At 46.1% G+C, this 20646-nt stretch overlaps 1 protein-coding gene across 4 annotated transcripts in view; it reads right to left on the reverse strand.

The window, feature by feature from the left end:
* ABCC8 (ATP binding cassette subfamily C member 8) overlaps positions 1 to 20646 on the reverse strand; it is a 118835-nt gene that overhangs the window by 16030 nt on the left and 82159 nt on the right. For all 4 annotated transcript variants that reach the window (XM_054972167.1, XM_054972166.1, XM_054972165.1 and 1 more), the window contains 5 exons: positions 16260 to 16507; positions 13624 to 13790; positions 2173 to 2242; positions 1106 to 1263; positions 671 to 763 (listed from right to left, as the gene is read on the reverse strand). In XM_054972167.1, coding sequence (XP_054828142.1) covers positions 671 to 763; positions 1106 to 1263; positions 2173 to 2242; positions 13624 to 13790; positions 16260 to 16507 — 736 coding nt within the window. The remainder of the gene's footprint in view (positions 1 to 670; positions 764 to 1105; positions 1264 to 2172; positions 2243 to 13623; positions 13791 to 16259; positions 16508 to 20646) is intronic.

Here is a 20646-nt window from a genome sequence, read left to right on the forward strand (position 1 = left end):
AATATACCTGGATTGGGAAACCACTGGGAGCATAGGCAAAAAGGGAACATTAGCCTAGCTTCAGTTCAATGAAATCACACACAAAGCAAGGCGTAGAAGGGAAAGCAAACATAATGGAGGAAATGATACTGATAGCTTCTACAGGTGCAAAGAGGAATACAGTGTAAAGGTATGTCTAGCACTTTTACCACTTGAGTTTCATGTTTCAAAGTAAGTGCTCTTTTTATATGCTCAAAGTGCGCCTCTTATAATTGTAAAATTACTGATATCTGTAGCAGATAGTGAAATAGCTGGATCCTGACTTCAGTTGTCAGGAGAAATATAGGGTAGCATGAGATGATGGAGATGAGGCATAATATGAGATGAGGCATATGGAAGACATGGGTTGGCTGTACAGTGAACCTTTCCATCTTCTAAACCAACCTGTGAGCTTATTAACTATGTTGGAGGGAGATTTTACTCATTTCTGTAATGGATCTTGTACATTAGTACTGCAGTCGTATAAAACATTAGCCATATAAACTGATTACTTCATATAATAGACCATTGTGTAAGTTAAATTGTAATTTTTACTTACCAAACTCTTCATATTGAAAGAGTCAGACTGATAATTTAATATGCAACAGTCAAATTCTTTGACAAGTACAAACAACTTTATTATGAAATATACCTGAATGCTCGAATAGTGGTAAGGCCTTCTACAGTCTCTGAAAAGTGAGAAAGTAGTGGAAGTTGGGTACTATCATCCAACTGCTGCAGGTCCCTGAAAACAATTCATTTTTTTAAAAAAAAATCAGTATTTCTCTGAATTTTGTAAAGATCATGTACTATTTTGAAGGTGAAATAAATTAAATAACTAGCTCAATAAAAATATAGATTTGTAAGAACTTAAACTAGACAATATGAGGTACTCTTGCTAGTCTAAGAATAGAACAGGTTCTTCCAGGAAGAGCAAGAGGATAATCATTAGGTCAAAAATACATAAAGCAAAATAACTGGAGGGTTCATTGTGGCACTTTTGCCCATCATCTTTCTACACTGTCTTATACATGCATACATACAAACCAATTTATCATATAGTGTAATGAATTTATCAGAAACTTACCTTGATGCTACTCTAAAGTATTTCTGGATGAAATAGCATATGACAGCAAGAGGGACTAAAGTTATGAGGAACATAGGAGTGACATAGGAGATTACAGCAAGAGCTGATAAGCAAAGCAAGGTGGAACGGATCAAGCACTCCAGGGTTGCCGGAATATGCTAAATAAATAAACACATATAACAAACAATTATACATATTAAATATTACACAAGTATATAAAGACTTAAATAAAACTAGCAATTCAACTTGCTTTTTATTTCCTTTTTTCATAGTGAAGATCTACGTGGTTTGAATGTTTAATTTTAAATATTTCAGTAAAACAAAAGGTGGATTCTTGGAAAGCTTGAACTGTGTGGCTTAATTGCTCAGGCAGTCTAATCTGTACATCAATAAACTGATATAAATTTTAACAGTTAACTGATCAATTTGAGGACATAAAGGCCATATACTTCATAATACAGGGGATTCAAGTTGGAAAACCACTTTTTTCTACTTTTCAATTCCCTTTGCCTTGGCTCCTGCTTGCTGACCTGTTTCTTCCTACTTGCTGGTCAGCCCAACAACACCAGCACAAACCTTGTTTGGTAGATTGTTCTGATAGGAAAAGAGGCAGAAGAAAAAAGTAAAAGCAGTTGAAAACTTCCAAGATGTTCAGCTTCTGTTCATTGTTATTTGAGTTTTAATGTATCGATAATCCAATAATTATAGTGTCAATACCTTTAGCACCCCTTGCACAAAAGTAAAGCTACTGACAACATCTTTCATGTTTAAAAGTTCTTATTAAAGTGTTTGGGAGTTGTTCCCATAATGACTCCTTTGAGTAAATGAATGAAGTTGAGCAACCCATATGTAAATGTGTCCTGCGGCAGTATGCAACACAGTTCAATATAAAGCAAGAAAACAATTATATAAATATTTGAACAATATTGGTATACAATATTGCATAATTATTTCAATAAAGCATATTATTTCATGTATAAATATAGCAGAGATAATGCTTGAAAATTATTTTTTGCTCTGAGAGTGGCTGAATTAATTCAAACTGAACATATTTATTTATAAGTTACCTGGTCAATAGTGTTGCAATCAGATGAAAATCTGTTCAAAATACTTCCCAGGGGTGTTGTTTCAAAAAACCTGAAATAAGCAATACAGAAACATAATTGATTTACGAAAGAATTTTAAAATTTGTATATGCCTTCACTAGGTATAATTAAATTAGTATAATTTTTCTTATTTATGGATACAAGGAATAGAACAAAACTAATAACAATAGATATTAAATGAATAAATAATGAATTAATAAAGATACACAAACATTAAAGTATACGTTTAGCATATGTATTTTTTGTAAAATGCCAAAAAATAACAGTTCTAAGTCTACAAGTTACATACACAGAGAGAGAGAGAGAGAGAGAGAGAGAGAGAGAGAGAGAGAGAGAGAGAGAGAGAGAGAGAGAGAGAGAGAGAGAATGGCCCTCCAAACACTGTATTGCTTCAGAATGAAATAGGGAATCATGTTTGAATCTTCTCTTGCATTAAAAATTCCCAGGGTCTAGAAAAGGCTGGCCTAGAATTTCCCCCATTAATTCTAACTTTCTATACCAAGGAATTTATGCCATAGCAAGACATGCAATCAAATATTCTACCACTTGCATGTTGAATACCTAGGAGACCTGTGTTTCTTTTTAGTTGACATAAGAGCTTACTGGTATTTTATAAAAGTGGTAATAATATGAAGCTAGAAACATTGATTCACATCCAATAAGCATTAACCTCATATTTGCTCATGAAACAGAATGATTTGTTTGTTTGTCTATATACATGCCACCTTTCCACCCACATAGTGTCTCAAAGGCAATGAACATCAAGGCATTACAATATTTAAAATACAAGTACATCATTTTAAATGTATATATTAAGAGATGGGTACGAATGGGGAAAATGCCAATCCATACGGTTTGTGGCGTTTCATGAACCACAAACCACCATGAACTTGCCCCGGTTTGTGAACCAGTTAGTTTGGTTAGTGAAAATGTCACTTCCGGGGCAGCAGAAGGTCTGTAGAATAGGGGAGTGGGCTTCCATTTCCCCATTTCAAACGCCTGCCACTTTTCAGCTGATGAGAGGGGGATCCTCCATCAGCTGAAAAAAGCTGCAAGCATTTGAAAGCAGCAACACTTTTCTTGTGTGGCAAGAAAAGTGCTGCAGCTTTCAAATGCCCGCTGCTCTCCTTTTCCCTGAGAGCTAAAGCGAGGTAAGGCTGCTTCTCCGTTGGCTTCCTTCCTCCTGGGATTGCAAGCACTCTCTTATTTTTTTCCCCAGAGCCAGGAGCAATTCTTAATGTTGCTGCTTATTCCCTGCTGGCTTGAAAAGCCAGGAAAGGGTTAAATGGCAGCTTTTCCCTTCCTCCTTCAGGGTATGCGCACACACTTTTTTTCCAAAAGCAAGAATGGGTTGTAATGTTGTAACATTATAAAAGGAAGCTTGATGACTTACTGGAAGGCTGGGTTAGCACCGGGTGCAAGATGCGGTGGAGGCAGGACAAACCTGGGAGAGGTGGAACTTCCATCCATGCTCTGGACCAGCCACATGGTCAGAGACATTTTCCTGAGCATCCACAGGAGCAGCAAGTCACAGCAGGTAGGTGTTGATGCCGGGTTTTTGGCAGGGGCCCTTCCCCCTCCCCTGCCCCTCAGGGCCCCCTCAGGGGTGGGAGAGAGCTAGAAACAGCTCTTCCCCCCTTGTTGACTCTCCAGGGATGGGGCCCCTCTCACATGCCTTCCCTGAGGTAGGGGGGCTGGACCCACGGCCGCCTGTGGGCCTCCAGTGGGGTGTGGGGTGGCTGGCAGGCATGCTGCGGCCGCCCAAGCCCCCGGGCTCGGACACCCTGGGTGGCTGGGCCTGGGCGGCAGCCTGCACCACAGACACTGGGATCTGAGGGGCCTCCCTCAATGCGGCAGGGTGGGGGCACCTGGCTCGCTGCCCAGGCGGGCAGCCTGGAACATGCTGTGGTCACCTGGGCCCTGGGCCCTTCCATGGTCATGACACACCCACACGGGTGGCCAAGCATGCCCTGCAGCTGCCTGGGGCTTTGGGGCCTTCCTTGGCCACGGCGTGGGTAGGCACAGGGGCCTTCCTGGGCTGCGGTTCCTGTGGGGCTGCCTGGGTCATTGCCTGTGTGGGCACCCTGGCGCATGCTGTGGACAACCAGGCCTCGGGGTCTCCCAAGGCCCGGGCACAGGGGGGCCTTCCTCATCACGGCGCGGGTCAGGTTGCCTGGCTCACTACCCACGCGGGCGACCTGGCGTGCACCAAAGTCACCTGGGCCTTGGAGCCTTCCATGGCCTTGGGTGCGGGCAGTCTCAGGGGCCTTCTCGGGGTCTGGAATGGGCGGGGTAGCCACCAAGCTGCCTGTCCTACTGGCACGGGGCGTGGTGTTGCGGCCTAGCCTAGGCCCTGTGCTCATGGTGCGACTGCCTTCGCTGGGGCCTGGGCAGGGGCCATTGGGAGTTCCTGGGGACCAGAGGGGGGCCTGGTTGCCCCCTCCCCCCACTGTGCAACCATCCAGGGGATTTTGACAGGGGGCGGCTGCCCGGCCTCGGCCCCGGCTGCGTTGGCCCCCCTTACTGGCCTGGCCACCTCTGGATCAGGCCCATCTCAGCTTGATTCAGGCAGCCCTGGCTGCTCGTCCCCCCCAGGCCGGGCCAGCCCTGGAGGGGAAAGCCTGAGCCAGGCATGGTGCAGTACCAAGGGGCAGAGGCAGTCTGGCACATCTCCTCAGCGAGCCTTCCCAAGGTGGCATGGGCCCCTGCGGTCTGGGTGCTGGCGGGGCTGGCCTGGTCGGACCATGGATAAGGGACCCCCCCAGAGTTTGGAGTGCTGACGCAGGTGGTAACACACTGCCCATGCTAGTCCCCAAGGCAGCACGGGCTCATGTGACGGTCTTGTGTTTTTTCATTTAATATTTTGCAGGATGGCACCAAGTTCTACCTCCAGGAGCATAGCGGCGGCTGCTCTACTCTTCAGGGCCCGGTGATGAGGGGTGCAGTGGGACCCCCCTGCAGGATGTGGGGGGAGCTCTGCAAGGCATCCAGCAGCACAGATGGCGCCCAAAAGATGCCAACAGTGGTGGGGCCATGGCCGTGGCGAAGCAGAGCACGGGCCAGGTGGGGACCCCTGCCCAAGGGCGGCAGTGCAGGCAGCCATGTGCGGCCTCCGTGAGTACATGGCAGCATTGACTACAGCCCTTTGTGGAGGCAGCGAGCCGCCCCCTGTGGGGGACAGTGGCACAAGCGGGCGTGACGCCATCCAGACCTCTGCCAAGGGGTCGGCAGGCTGACAGGCTTGCAGGCATTCGCCCCCTCGGGCGGTGGGCCATAAGGTGGCCAGGCCTTCAGCACCTAGGACCCCTTCACCAGAAGCTGGGGAGCCGGTCGAGCAGGAGGAGGATGTGGACCCGGTGAGCCCGACTGCTGTATGGGAGAGTGACCCAGAGTGGGAGCAGAGCCTGGGGCCGTCCCGGGTCTCTGGATGAAAGTCACACAGAGCTCGATGGAGGAGCTGGAGCCGCAGCTCTTCACTGTCCAGGGCATTGAGAGGTGAGTAATTAGGGGAAGAGGATTGGGAAAGGAAGTCCCGGGATTACTGGGAGACAGCGGCCTACATCCTGGGGCTGGCGAACTGGGTACGGCACTGTAGAAATTGCGGGAAGGCCATTGCAGGGGCATAAGCAGCCTGAGATCAGCCCCATTCGGCTTGCTGCGGGGAATCCCTGCCGCTGGTGGGCCCTGGGGAGGCTCCTATAGGGTACCACCTGCCTGCTAGAGTGAGGGAACGCGTTCTGAACGGGTACTATGTGGATGTGTTCATCCTGTTGCAAGCAGAGGAGCCAGTGGGGCACAGTGAATCCCCAGGAAGCGCAGACGTCACAACAGAGAGTGGCTGGCTGAGCGCACTTTCACTAATTGGGTCCTGGGATACTGCAAGTATGCAGGGGTGGTATAGTTGGCATACCCCGAGCATGCCCGGCATCTCACCATACACACGAGGGAAGTGACACATATAAAAGCCACCTCAGGCGAATGGGCGGCCTTGAAATATGATGAAACGTTCCGGAAGAAGGCCTCCAGCAATGAGCTCGCATGGTGGGACCAGCTGGACAGCATGGGCTAGTTATGGGAAGTTAATAGCAGGGGCGCAGGGGAGCAGCCATGGGCCGAGGGTTCGGGGTATAGTCGGCATGCCAACAAACAGCCATGCTGGGAATTCAATGTGGGCGGCTGCCGCAAGACAAAGTGCCACATCGACTATGTGTGTGAGGACTGCCATGGCCACCACACCCAGCGGGACTGCCCCAGGGGTTCAGGATCACAATGGCCCTTTTGAGGGGGAGCAGCGGGGAGCAGAGGAAAAGGGGATGAAAGGAGCCAAACAGCAACGGGAGGAGGCCAGGGCAGCACCCTGGGTCCTGGGAAGAAGTGAAGTGGCCAACCCGGGGGACTGGCGCTCTCGCCTGGACGCCGGTCTTCCCGACCGCACTGCAACCACTGCTGCAGCGATACACCAACCCCGCGGCCACTGCCATGATTTGGGAGGGGTTCATGGAAGGGTTCAGAATCCCTTAAGTGGTCCTGCAGATGGCCACAGATGCTCCAAACTTGAAATTGGCTTGGGACATCCCAGACGTGGTGGTGGCTAAGATCCATAAGGAGGTGAGCGCAGGGAGAGTGGCCAGCCCATTCGACCATCCTCCCTTGGCGAACCTGAGAGTCTCCCCACTTGGCGTGGTTCCAAAGAAGGTGCTGGGGGAGTTCCGACTGATTCACCACTTGTCCTACCCGAAGGGCGTCTCCATGAATGATGCAATTCCACCCGAGCTCTGCACCGTGCGTTATGCTTCTTTTGATCAGGCTGTCAATTTGGTACGGGCCTGTGGCCACGGCACTCTCATGGCCAAGTGTGACATACAATCCACCTTCCATCTGATGCCAGTTTACCCAGAGGATTGGTGCCTCCTGGGGTTCAAATTCTGGGACAAATGGTATGTAGACAAGGCCATGCCAATGGGCTGTGCGGTGGCCTGCTCGGCTTTCAAAACCTTCAGCACTTTCCTCGAGTGGGCGCTGAAAGATCTAGCTCACTCCCCATTCGTCTCTCACTACCTGGATGATTTTTTCATGTTGGGGCCAGTGGGCAGTGGCAAATGCCAGAGGCTCCTGAGTCTGTTCCAAGGGCTGGCCATGGAGTTAGGCGTCCCACTGGTCCAAGAGAAGACTGAGGGCCCCTTCACCTGGGGATACACATAGACTCCATGCAGGGTACCTGCAGACTCCCTCTTGAGAAGCTGAAATGCCTGCAGGAGAAGGTGACATCTGCGCTTAAGGCTAAAAAGAAGACATTGCGGGAGGTATAATTGCTCCTGGACAGCTTGAACTTTGCCTGCAAGGTGGTGGCGCCGGGAAGGCCGTTTTGTGCCCGACTGGCCAGAGCAACAGCCGGAGTGATGGCGCCGCATCACCACATTTGGATCACAGAGAAGCTGAAAGCAGACCTGCGAATTTGGGACACCTTCCTGTAGGATTACAATGGCGTGTCCTGATGGCGCGAGCATCTTGACCCTGGGGCATCTCTCCAAGTGCACTCGGATGCCGCAGGGGGTGTGGGATTTGGAGTATACTGGGAGGGCTGCTAGTGCGCTCAGAGGTGGCCGGTGGCCTGGGAGGAGAAGGGCATTCTCAGGGACCTCATGTTCTTGGAGCTCTTCCCCATCCTGGTCGCAGTAGTACTCTGGACAGACAAGTTCCACAACAGGAAGGTTCTCTTTTGGTGCAACAACCAAGTGGTGGTATGAGTGGTGAACTGGCAGACTTGGTGCTTGGAGCGCGTAATGCAGCTAGTGCGCAAACTGGTCCTTCTGTGTTTGTAGCACAACATTGTGATCAGTGCACGCCACATACCTGGGGTGGACAACGATATAGCAGACGCCCTTTCTCACTTTCAGGTGGACAGGTTTTGGGAGATGGCACCAAACACTGAGCAACACCCAGACCCCTTCCCAGAGGAGCTGTGGGAACTTGGGAACATCGGATCCTGCAAGGAGTTTTGAATTCGCTGGCACCAACAACCAGATGGGCGTATGGGACAGCTGTCATGGCATTCTCGGCATTCCTCTCCAAGCAGCCTGGTTGGTCAGAAGGGGACGTGCCAGAGGAGGCTCTCTTGGAGTATCTGGTGCAAATGGATGAGGCAGGATACACACCCAAGACCATCAAGACATGTGGTGGCCATCTTGTTCTTCTGCAAGGTGACGGGACAGGTGGACCTGACCTGCAGCTTCTTGGCCTGCAGAGCCATGGCGGGTTGGGCCCACTGGGAACCTCCTTGCAGGGACTCCCGGCAGCCCATCACGGCTAACATTTTATGGGCCATATTTGGGCAACTGGGTGTGATATGCCGCTCATCCTTCAAGGTCATGCTGTTCAGGGCAGCCTTCTGCCTCACATTCTACAGAGCTTTCCGCGTGAGTGAGCTGGCATTGGCGTTGGCTGGGGACCAGACCAACAGGGCATCGGCTCAGGGAGATATCTCATTCGGGGGTGGCAGGTTGCTGATCAAGGTTCGGCAGTCCAAGACTGACCAGCAGGGGCATGGAGCAGTGGTTTAGCTCCGCACCATGGGGCAAGGGGCCCCTTGCCTGGTTAGAGTGGTCAGGGAGTACCTGGACAGGCATCCGGCCACAGCCGGCCAACTCCTGGTGCACGCCAACGGAGGGCTACTCACGAGGTACCAGTTCACAGCTGTCCTGAGGTCCAGCCTGAGAGCGTATGGCTCCCACTTGTTTCGCATTGGGGCTGCAACCACAGTGGCTGAGGCAGGGTTGTCTGCTGACCGTATCAAAGCCACTGGCAGGTGGGCTTCCAGAGCATATAGGGGTTATGTCAGAAGAGAATATACTAACGTTGTGTGATCTAGTTGCAGGCACAGCATCCCCCGGAGAGAGACAGCGGGCGGGCGGTGATGCCGTGATGAGAAGGACAACCAGAGTGTCTGGGTCAGGTGGATGTGAATGGGCCCCCTGGGGGCTCCGGCAGAGATCCCCAGAGCCATTTGTGCTGGTCCATTTGAGGGCCAAGAAGGAATTTTTCCCACAAGGGGCCAGATTGGCCGGGGCTTCTTGGGTTTTTTTCGTCTTCCTCTGGGCATCAAAGTTGGGAACCTGGGGGTGGAGTGGCTCCATCCTTCTTGGTTGCAGCAGCTGGAGCGTTGGCAGGAGTCGGGCCTCTGGCCTTCCTCCTGTGGTGGTTTTGTGGCATTGGGCTGGATCCCAACAGGATGAGTGGGCCTTCGGGACTGCTCACCCTGATGGATCTGGAAGCAAGGATTGCCAGGCAGGGCCGGTGATGGAACAACATGTGCCAGGGTGTGCCAGCAGGAGGCTGGCAGGAGATGCATCGGTCAGCAGCCAGGCCCCCGATGCCAATGGGGATCCGTGCCCAGATGCCGGGCCAATGATTCATCCAGCTGTAATCAATAAAATTGTGGCCATTCTTAACCCAAACAGGCGTCTGGTGTGATTCTTTAGCCAGAATGCAGTCTGACATAGCACATAGGTGACAACATAGTGACATTGTAACATTAACATTACTGAATATTCCTCCTGGCTTTAAAAACCAGGAAAGGGTTAAATGGTTGCTTTCCCCTTCCTCCCAGGCATGTTTCTGGCTTTGCCAAAGAGAAAAAAAGCCCAAATATTTTGCACAGCCCTTTGGAAACAAAGTGGTATGGAAGCTGCGGGGAAGGGATAAAGCCTTTCCTTTCAAGTACATGTTTTCCCCCAGAACTCCACCACCAATTGTCTCTCCAGTGGGCAGGGGACATCCCAATTAGCAAATGGGGGGCGGGGGGAAGGGTTCCAATATTGCAATGTTACTACACCTGATCAAAGTTTTTTTTGAAAAAGTGTGATGTGAATTGCAAAGCCCTGAAAGCCTGAAACTGCACTGAGGCTTCATGCAAGAAAAGAGTTGCTGCTTTCAAACGCTGGCAGCTTTTTCAACTGATAGTGGATCCCCCTCCCATCAGCTGAAAAGCAGCGGGTGCACACTTCTACTGCAGAAAGCCCATCCCTGGTTGCCTAGGAAACTGATTGATTGGCACCAGGCTGTCTGCAGTGAAGAACTGAAAATGAACCGATGCAGTTCATCAGAAATGGACTCTGATGAACCGTCGGTTCGCAAACCATGAACCAGCTTGGTTCGTGATGAACTTTGATTCATATTTCGGTTTGTGCCCATCTCTAGTATATATACATATTTAACAATTCAATAAAAACATACAGTAATACAAACACATACAGTGAGGGAGGGGGACCAATAAATGTTTTCTGGGGGTATGCTGAATGAAATAGAAAAGTCTTCACCTGCTGACAGAAGACAATGACAGAGGTAGACAGATGAATCTCCCTGGGGAGGGAGTCCCAAAGTTTCAGCACCATGACCAAGAAGGCACTTTCCCAGGTTGCTTGTCTAGCCTCAGATGACAGGGGGATCCAAAGCAAGGCTTCTGAAGATGACTAGAGCAGATTGATAGGCTCATACGGGAGATGTCCCTATGCTTATCCTGAGCCATTTATGGCTTTAAAGGTTAATTTCAACACCTTTAATTGGGCCCAGAAGCAAATTGGGAGCCAGTGTAGATGGAACAACTCAAGTGATATGGTCCCGATGACCTACTCCAGTCAACATTCTGGCCACAGCATTGTGTACCAACTGTAGTCTTCAAGGGTAGCCCCACACAGAGTTAATTGCAATAATCTAACTTCGATATTAACTTCGATATTGCACCTCAGTAGCAAGATCTTTTTCATCCAGGAAGGACTACAGCTGGCTTACCAGATAGAGCTAGTAAAAGGCACCCCTGGCCACTGTTGCCACCTGTTTATCCAACAGGAGGCCTGGGTCCAGCAGCACTACCAAACTATGAACCTGCTCCTTTAGGGTGAGTGCGACCCCCATCTAGGACAGGAGATGTCACCATTATGGGTTGAACTCCCCCCAACACAAATAGCACCTCAATTTTTTCCTGATAAATTTCAGCTTGTTAGCCCTCTTCAATCCCCAATCTCCAGGCACCTGTTCACAGTTTTCACAGCCACCCTAGGATCTGTTGGAAAAGAGAGGTAGAGGCGAGTGTCACCCACATATTGGTGACAACTCAGCCCAAATCTCTGGATGACCTCTCCCAGCAGCTTTATATAGATGTTGAAATTCATGGGTGACAAGATAGATCCTTGTGGTCAGAGGCCAAGGAGACGAGCAGCAGTTCCCCAGCAGTACACTCTGAAACCAGATTGGAATGATCCAAATAATCCACTTTATTCAGAAATCCCTGAAGTTGGCCAGCCACCACTTGTTCAATCACCTTGCTCAAGAATGATGCATTTGAGACTGGATGGTCATTATTAAACTCTGCTGGGTCCAGTTTAGGTTTCTTTGGAAGTATCCCACCTCCCCTTTTCTGCTGCAGCCTACCAAGACCCCTGTAATGATGACCCAGGGTTGAGGGGTGCCCAGGAACAGGGCTGGGCATGATGTGGAGAACTGCAGAGGGAGGAGAGAACTAGAAAAAAAACACTACACTCCTCTGCTGATGGAAGTACTATTCTACCAGGGGAAAAGGAGGATTGGATAGAACCAATACTTTTATCATACGGAAATTCACAGTTTTATCTTCATTGTTTCTTCTTCATTGTACATAAAACAGAACATATAATAAATGTATTAAAAAAGGAGAAAAGTGTCTTTTCATCACTATTACTGTGTTTCATTTTCAGAAATCAGACTTGTAATAACTTCTTTGCAAATCAATGATGAAAGTAATGCATCAGTGATACCTTTAAAAAGCTGCTGTGTTCCATCATAATTGCAGAGACGTGTCCGATGGGAAGTCAGTAATTGCTTTGTTAACATGATTAAGTAAATGAGCATCATCATCACTACGTTCAGTTACTGGAAAACATTATATTAGCAGCATGTTCCTTTCGATATTTAATGAGCTTGGGAAGAAATGAAATATGTTTTCATCAATTACCTAAACTCTGACTATATCCTGAAAGTAAATGTATGTAGTGAAAGAGCAAAATTTAGGTCCAGTGGCACCTTAAAGACCAACTAGATTTCCAGGGTATGAGTTTTCAAGAGTCAAAGCTCGCTTCTTTAGATACATGCAGTGGAAAAAGATAGGAATCTTTATAATCCAGGGTGAGTGGAATATGATATGTTTGACCAGTAGCTGTACCTAAGGGGCATAGTGAAGAACTGAGGGAAGAAGTTTTAAGTTAGTCTTTGGATGTCTCAGAGAAAGAATTCTGGCTAAATCTGGCTAAATGGGTGGAAGCCTGAGAGCCTAAGATTCTGCCTAAGTCAGGCAAACTGGGTCAGTTTGTGTATTTCTGAGAGAGATTGTTCTATCTAGTTCAAGCAAACTGTCTGGAAAGGCCTGAGCGAATTTATGTCTGTCTGAATGAGATGAGAGTTTATTCTACTTGTGAAGATGTGTGGAAAATTAGTCTAGGTGATGGAGTCTGTAAATATACCTTTAAGAAGATACAATTATTTTTGAAATCATTAAGTTTAAGAGCTATTCTGAAACCAATATGTTTATCAAAACTCTGCAACCATCAGGCTTATGTACTTATAAATAAATTCTACTTTAAAGGAAAAAATATCCCTTTTTTACCTCACAGCCACCCTCACACACTGACCATTCTGTCAAACTACCATCTATAGCAAGCTTTCCTATATTATCAGTTGAATCAAGGAGGTCTAAGGTAAAATCCTTTGGTGGCAGTGAAAACTATTTGGGGGAATTGGAGAAGCAGCAAAATAAAGGCCACACAAGCAAAAAAAGTGGAAGGTGTTCTCGAGGTAAAAGTCTGGGTAGAGATCACCTGAAGCTCTGTGTGAGTGGAAATAAAAAGGGTGCTGGTTGTGTGACCAGAGCCCTCCTGAGGTATAAGTTTAAGCAGGCTTTTTTTCAGCTGGAACGCAGTGGAACGGAGTTCCGGAACCTCTTGAAAATGGTCACATGGCTGGTGGCCCCACCCCCTAATCTCCAGACAGAGGGAAGTTTAGATTGCTCTCCGCACCACTGAGCGGCGCGGAGGGCAATCTAAACTCCCCTCTGTCTGGAGATCAGGGGGCGGGGCCACCAGCCATGTGACCATTTTCTCTGAGGGCAACCCAATGAGTTCTCCCACCTCTTTTCCAAGAAAAAAAGCCCTGAGTTTAAGGTAATGTAAGGAGGTGCTGAACTGAAGTTTCAAAGGTAAAAGTTAAAACAAAGAAAATCATTTCAATATATGTCATAGGATCTTGGAATATAATGCACTACAAATAAAATAAAAACAAACAACTGCACAATAATTATCTAGAGCAGAAATGCATTTGAAAGTCCTTCCTGAAATTACACAATATCATTATTGTGTCCTCTTATATTATTTAGAAATAGTAGAATACCTCATTGGGGCCAAAATAATTTTATTCAGCAGAGAACAATGTAGTTTCTTGGCAACTTTTAAACCAGTCCACTCTACTGCTATTGATGTTACAAAACATAATATAATTCCAAGGCAGGAGAGAATGCTGAATACTCTTGAATAGGGGGAATGATTAAAAGTGGTTTCCTAAGAAAGAAAGAAAGACAATGAAACAGAAACACTTAATATTTTTGTGTGATTCAAAATTAATTATGTGTAGAGGATTAATTATGCTTAGAGGAATCCCTGCTTAACTTCCCACATCATCATAATACAACTTGCACATTTTTTCATTAAATTTTTTAAAAATTGCGTAGATATTGTCAAGTTAGGCAAAGTCAGCTGATGAGTAAGGCATTGTTGGTTTTATCTTGACTTATAAAATTAGAGTTAATCAAGCCATCTGGGGGTTATTGTTCCCTTCTCTGAAATTTTGCCTTAAGATATTTACCCCAATTTCACTAAGAAACAGTAGGCACAAGTCTTATTTTTCAATATAGACCTGCTGTGTATGTGTGTGTCAAGTTGCTTCAGACTTATAGTGACCTTATGAATTAACAACCTCCAAAACATCCTAGCATTAACAGTCTCTTTTCCTGCTGCCTTCCACCTTTCCTACCATTATTGTCTTTTTCAGTGAGTCTTGTCTTCTCATGATGTGGCTAAAATACAATAATCTGTTTTCTCATTTTATATTCTAGGGAGAATTCAAGCTTGATTTGATACAGAACCCACTTATTTGATAGACAGAATTGTTATCAATAGCTGCCCCAAAGTAGTAATTTCAGTTAGATAAGATTATGGCCTGGTTATGTCAAGCCTTTAACTTTATGTACTTTGGAAGTGTAGGATTATGTAATTCAAGACTGTGTCCATTGACCATTCCACGAGGGAAGATCACAGAATCTACTTCATTTTACATTTGATTCTGTCATCTTTTTTGAAATTTAGAGGAAGATGATTGGAGCAGAATCAAAGAAATAATAAGAGATCAGAACAAGATCAGGATGGAACTAGATAACTCTATTAATCTATACTTTCCATACATAAACCCTATGAAATTGATACATGCAGCACATGGATATTGGGATGGTCCAGATTTGAAATAGGTGTTCCCAAGAGGCAGAATCTTACCACATTTATGCATAGCTCTACACATTTAACGTATTGTGATTTCAGTATAAAAATTATCTAAGTTAGTTTAAAATCCTTATACATCATGCAGACTAATATTTTAATTGTTTCTAATTGTTACCTATCCTGAGCAGAACAGAATGAAAACCAGACTAAACACATTTCTTGTTTATACAAAAATTGCCTGAAAAACTCAATCTGATTTTAGTTAAATAACTTCAGCATCATATTCAGCCCACAGAACTAATTAGTTCCTCCTTGGTATGAATAAGTTAATTAGGCTGATGTTATTTGCATCAATTATGCCTTTTCTATTAACAAAATTTCTACAACAGTGCAGATTTACATCCTAGAATTTTATTTTCAGAGCAATGTGTTGCCTAGTAATTTCTACTAAGATGAGTTAAAATGATGAACAGAAAAAACTCTTTCAGAAAAGGTGCAAAGGGGTGTACAGAGAAGAGTTTTGTTTTATAAAATATAACTGTAATAGTTGCTTCAGATTTTTTTGGCTCAGTGATTAATCTCCAAGGTGAAATCATGCATCAACTATGTAGAGCATGGGTATAGAACTCGTACTGTGATGATGTCATACTACGGGGAATTTTCAGTAGATGTTGCCAAGATCTGGGAAATGCTCCACATGGGGACGCCATTTTAAATGATAGCTCTAGATCTTCCATGATGATGTATGATTTGCAGTATTCAAAACACACAGCTCCCTGTTCACGTTGCAAAATGTAGGTTTTCATAACTGAGATTAAATTCTGAGCTGGAAAAAGTAATGTGTGAAACAATCCTAAGATCTTTATTTCCTTACAAGAATAGTTAGATAGTAAGTTTAGTAAGTTGGTTACAATATCTTTTGTCAAAAGATATTTGAAACTGAGACACAAGAGAGAACCTACCAAAATATATATATTTTATATTTAAATATAAATATTTTATATTTATAAAATAAAAGGGGTGAGAAAAGAATTGTCTAAAGAAGCCTCAATTCCATTTCTTATAAAATACAGTTTCAAAGCAGCTGGAATGCTACAACTCAAAAGAAAACAGCAATAATTTCTATTGTAATTATGTTCAAATGTCACATTTCTGCAGCCTTTAACTTGGCAGGTATTAACATTTTGTGGCATATTATCCTAGCAGCAATGTATTAATTTGTCACTTGAGACTGAAATTGAGAGAAATTCCTTTTCAAGTCAAGGTTTAAAATCAGGGGTGCAGGAAAAAGTTGGCCCCTTGCAGCAGAAGAGCCCCCACAAGCAGCTGTAATTTTGTGCAAAGTGGGCAGTGGCCAGAAGCCTTTGCTTTGACCAAGTGGGTTGGAGTAGACGGTCCTCACTTTGTTCAAGGTGAGTGTGCTTTGCATGAGGTGGGTGGGCAGAACTGGTACCCACACTTTCAACATGTTTTTTTCTCCCTTCTTCCAAGGGCCTTTTGGCCTCCCAGTCTACCCACTTTTAGACTTTTACATACCTCACAAACGGAGCAATTCAATCTCTTTTCCACCTTAGTGGAAATGACATCAGATGTCCATTGTGCTAGCCAAAAGTCAATGGATACCATAACTGAATGTTTCAGGAGCTGCGAAAGGATCAGCAAAGGCAATAGGAGGAATCCTGCAGAGCTGAGGTACTTCCCACATGCTTGCCAAGGCATCTTGGCTCTTTGATGAAGGACAGAAGATAGGTTGTCGTCTTCATCATCAGTTTCTGGAATTTCATCTGTAAATTAACAGAAAAAGCTGTAACATTTCTTGTGTAAAAATTCTCAGTTTCCTCTTATGTATCTTTATGTAGTGCTAATATTAGTTTACTTGTTACATGAAGAGATTCTCAATAGTACAATCCTAAGGGTGTGTGTGTGTGTGTGCTGAAAATGCTCAGGGAGCTGACTAGCCTCTATGATGATGCGTCTGGTACTTATGTTGTCGTAAGTCCAAGTTATGACAGCACTGCTCCCAGGTGCCACTCCAACAGGCTCCTGCATTGGTGGGGGGGGGGCACCAGTGCCAGCCACCAGTAGACCTTGAGCATAACCCCCATGCTGGCATAGAAGTAGGTGGGTCAAGGAGTGGGGCTGGAGTTAGTTGGCTTCCTAAACTACTCCAGGTTGGGGAATGTCCTAAACAGCAGCAGAAAGTTACACCCTGAAAGAACACAGTGTAGCCCATAGGCTCCCATGTAATGAGAAAAGTTGAACAAACACCCCCACCCCATGCACAGCCCTTCCTAAATGGCCCATAGCAGCACAGGATGTTGACGAAAGCTGTAACCAATCAGATTGTGCCCTGGCAGCAACCAAGCCCCCTCCCCTGCACCCAATCACTTCTCCCTACCCTACATAAACTCTGGCCAGGGTGCTCATGAATTTGGTAAGTAGGAGGCGCAGCATAGGGCTCTGTCTGAGAGCCCCCTACCATGAGGATTTAGAGTGTGATGCACTTCAGTGGTGGAGAGAGTGGGCACTTTGCAAAATTGGATGAGCACTTTGCACTCACACTCCGGTGGGAGAGGTAAGTCTGGACTGACTAACATCTCCCATCCCAGACCCCTAACAGGTACTCCGTCTCCAGAATCTTGGCTCAAAGGGGCAAGGATACACTGACAGGTAAGATCGAGGTGGGGAGTGAGCTACCCTGGCTTGTTCATCCATATCCAATTCCCCTGTTCCCTTCGCACAAGGTCAGGACCCACTCCCAACATGCTGGCCTCCACAACTGAGGCTGGCGGCATGAGGGGGAATGGCCTGACCCCGGCCCTCTGGCCCAATGGCCCATGTCTAACAAAGGGGAGAGCTCCCAGGGAAGTGTACTAGACAGAGCTGACTCAGATGGGGTGGGGGATAGAGCTGTGCGCAGAGTACCTTAACTGGACTCTCCCCTCTCCCCATGGAGTATGGATAGGGCGCAACTGTGAGTTAGGGCACCTGGGAGCTGGCTATTTGTACTCCCCTGGTAAGATGGCCAAGTAACTACTGGACTAATTTCCTCACAGCAGCAGCTGGAGCAAAACAAGCAGACAAAGAGGAGATCCTTGTTGGATGGGTGTCATTTGGATACCTGCTCCCCATGGGGCCATAGGTTCTCCTGCTGCACATATCTCTTCTTTTTTCTTCAGGCAGGTGGCAATCCCACAAGGAGATGTGGGACCATGCCCATCACATTCCCCAGCAATCCTCTCAGATAACATTTCCAGCCTGGCTCCAGGAGCATTCTCCCTCATACAGCTGTTAGACCTGCTAGTCTGCCTTGCTCATGAGTAAGCAGCACAAGGGAAGGCACATCCTGCCTCCAAAAGGCTCCCAGGAGCAGCACCCACAGGCATAGTTGTGCTAGCCAACTCCTTCCCCCAGACATCCCCTCCTTCCTTCCAGATGTCCCCTCCTTCCTTCAAGACGTCCCCTTCACATTTGTCAGGTCAATAAAGTCTGTGTTGTACCACAAGTCTCTCCTTGTCTGTTTACTTGAGTGTGAATGCATGTGCCCTCCCTGGCCATTTCCTTCCCCCATCTATCACTTCTCCATAGAACTGCCCTTCATACAGCACAACAGAGGAGTACTCCACTGGCACCTTGGAGGCTGAGGCCACACACAGCTTACCACCACCCCTTCTTCTCCCTCAGAGACACTGCAGGCAGCAGGGTGAGACTTGGAGGGTTGTCTGAGACAGTGTGTGGCTGCTCTGGGGAGGGTAGCTCTAAAGGGATTCCATACTATCCCATAGCACTGCTGGCATCTAAGCCATGCAGATGGTTAGCACATGGGAGGATCTGAGGGGGGCTTGTGGAACCACATACCAGCCAAAACAATGGATCTCTGGGATGCCCAATTTGCCCCCCCCCTTTGGCTATTAGCAGGGAAGGGAGTCAGATCTGGGGCTTTAGTCTTCCTCTCCCCACTGCCAAAGTGGGGTTTGAACTAGGGGCTCTAGCCATGCTCTAGCCATGCTATCCCAGCGCCTATCCACTGAGCCATGCTGGTCCCATGTGGCTGGCTGTGATATCAGTGGGGTATCTGGACCCTGCTGCATGTTTCTTGGGATCCTCCTCTCCTGGCTCTGATGCTTGGGGGCTGGTCCTGAGGTGGTCGGTTTGAACCTGTCCTGCTCTTTTTAGTCCCTTTGATTTTCTGTATTTACTTTTCTGTGGGAAGCAGGTATATGTCTTGGTGTTGTGTGTGTGCGCGCGCATGAGAGTTGTGGTAGTTTTGCTGCCAGTCTGGCCCTCAACACTCAGGGAGTGGATGCCCAATCTGCTGCTGGGGTATGTGTCCCTTTTGGCTTTCCAAGCAATGTGCTTCTGTCAGGGTGCTGCAGTCATGGGGTCTTTCTACCTTGTCTGCTGGCTCTGGAGGGGAGCAGCATTGAGAAGCAGCAGCTGTGTTTGCTGCCAGAGATTGATTCTGCCTTTGCTGTCACTCATGGAGCAGTCAGTGGCAGTTATCTTGTGATTGGTAGATGCTGCTGGAATTTCTATGGAGACTGGAGAGCTTGCTCTGCTGCCTGAGGGCTCGCTCATTGATATATCTCTGTGTTGAAAGTTCTTAGGGAACCCACAAACACTGCCAAAATTAAGTGGGCACCCTTACACCTCAATTACAGTGTTGCTTCGAATTACTCTGCCCATGTGTATCAGTATTGACTGAATGGAACCTGTGACAAAGAATCCTGTTAGCAATCCAAAGAAATGAACATTTAAGATATTTGCTTAGAAATATCCGAGTTAGCTCAATAGATACAAATTCTACACAGTTTGATGGCTTAAGAATTCTTATTGTATGTTCTGTAGAGTTTTTCTTTTCTAAGCAAAATAGTGCAATAACTATAGATTAGTCACTCATGATTAATTCACAGACCCTCATGTTTAAACAGTGTTTAATTATTTAACGGGGGTTCAGAGTTTTCTCAGGAAGCTATAATTTATAGATGCTTGGTGTAATCCAATCTTTGCTGTCCAGAAGCAAAGTGCATGACTTGAATAGTCTTTCACTATGAAATAAATACCTACATAAGCATGTAAGTTAGAGTATGGCTTCTAAGCTGCAGTTAAAATTAGTTTTGCTGATACAAAAAAAATTCTATTACACTTCTAGTGAGTAAAGGATATCTTTAGCTTGCATATAAGTGATCCAGCTACTTCAGGATATATTTCCATACTGCCTATTTTTTAAAGAGTCAATGTGAATTACATTCATCTATCTTTCTTTATCCTTAAAACAATGCTGGGAAGTTTATTAGGTTCAGTAATAGTTCCTTGCTTGAGATCAGTCATTGAACGTCTTGGCTGAATACAGGCTTAAAACTAGTTACTCATACCCATACTAGCAAATAAACATGCTAGTATTGAAAAGCTTTATTTGTCAGTATAGAATGGGCGTTTTTTTCTAACCCGGTTCTCTAATAATAAACTACACCACAGACATGGAATTGGATCCAATTACCCCCGCTAAATGAGGATCCTTTCTTTGCCAATGGAGGATGCCTCTTTGTGCCAGAGAAAGGTAAATGGAAGCAAATCATTGGATTCAGTCACTTATCTGTGATTTCTAAGGTGCTGAGTATATTAGTCTAAAAGTATTCAAATGCCTTATATGTGGTACGTTAAAGATTCATTGCCCATACAATCTTTTCTACTTGGTGCATAAATATAGACAGGAAGCTATATATCCCACATATTGGCAACCAGAGATCAGACTGAAGAAAGAGTGAGGAGGACAAATTATCTTTAAGGCATCTTCTTTATGTGCTGCAAGTAAATAAGTCTTTCATTGATCCAGGTTGACTGGATCTTTACATTGTAATGAAGACATAATTTATTTCAAAAATCAAACCCTAGTGTTTTTTTAAAGATTTGGTTTAAAATA

Source organism: Eublepharis macularius, chromosome 2 (assembly GCF_028583425.1).
Source record: "Eublepharis macularius isolate TG4126 chromosome 2, MPM_Emac_v1.0, whole genome shotgun sequence".
Lineage (NCBI taxonomy): Eukaryota > Metazoa > Chordata > Lepidosauria > Squamata > Eublepharidae > Eublepharis > Eublepharis macularius.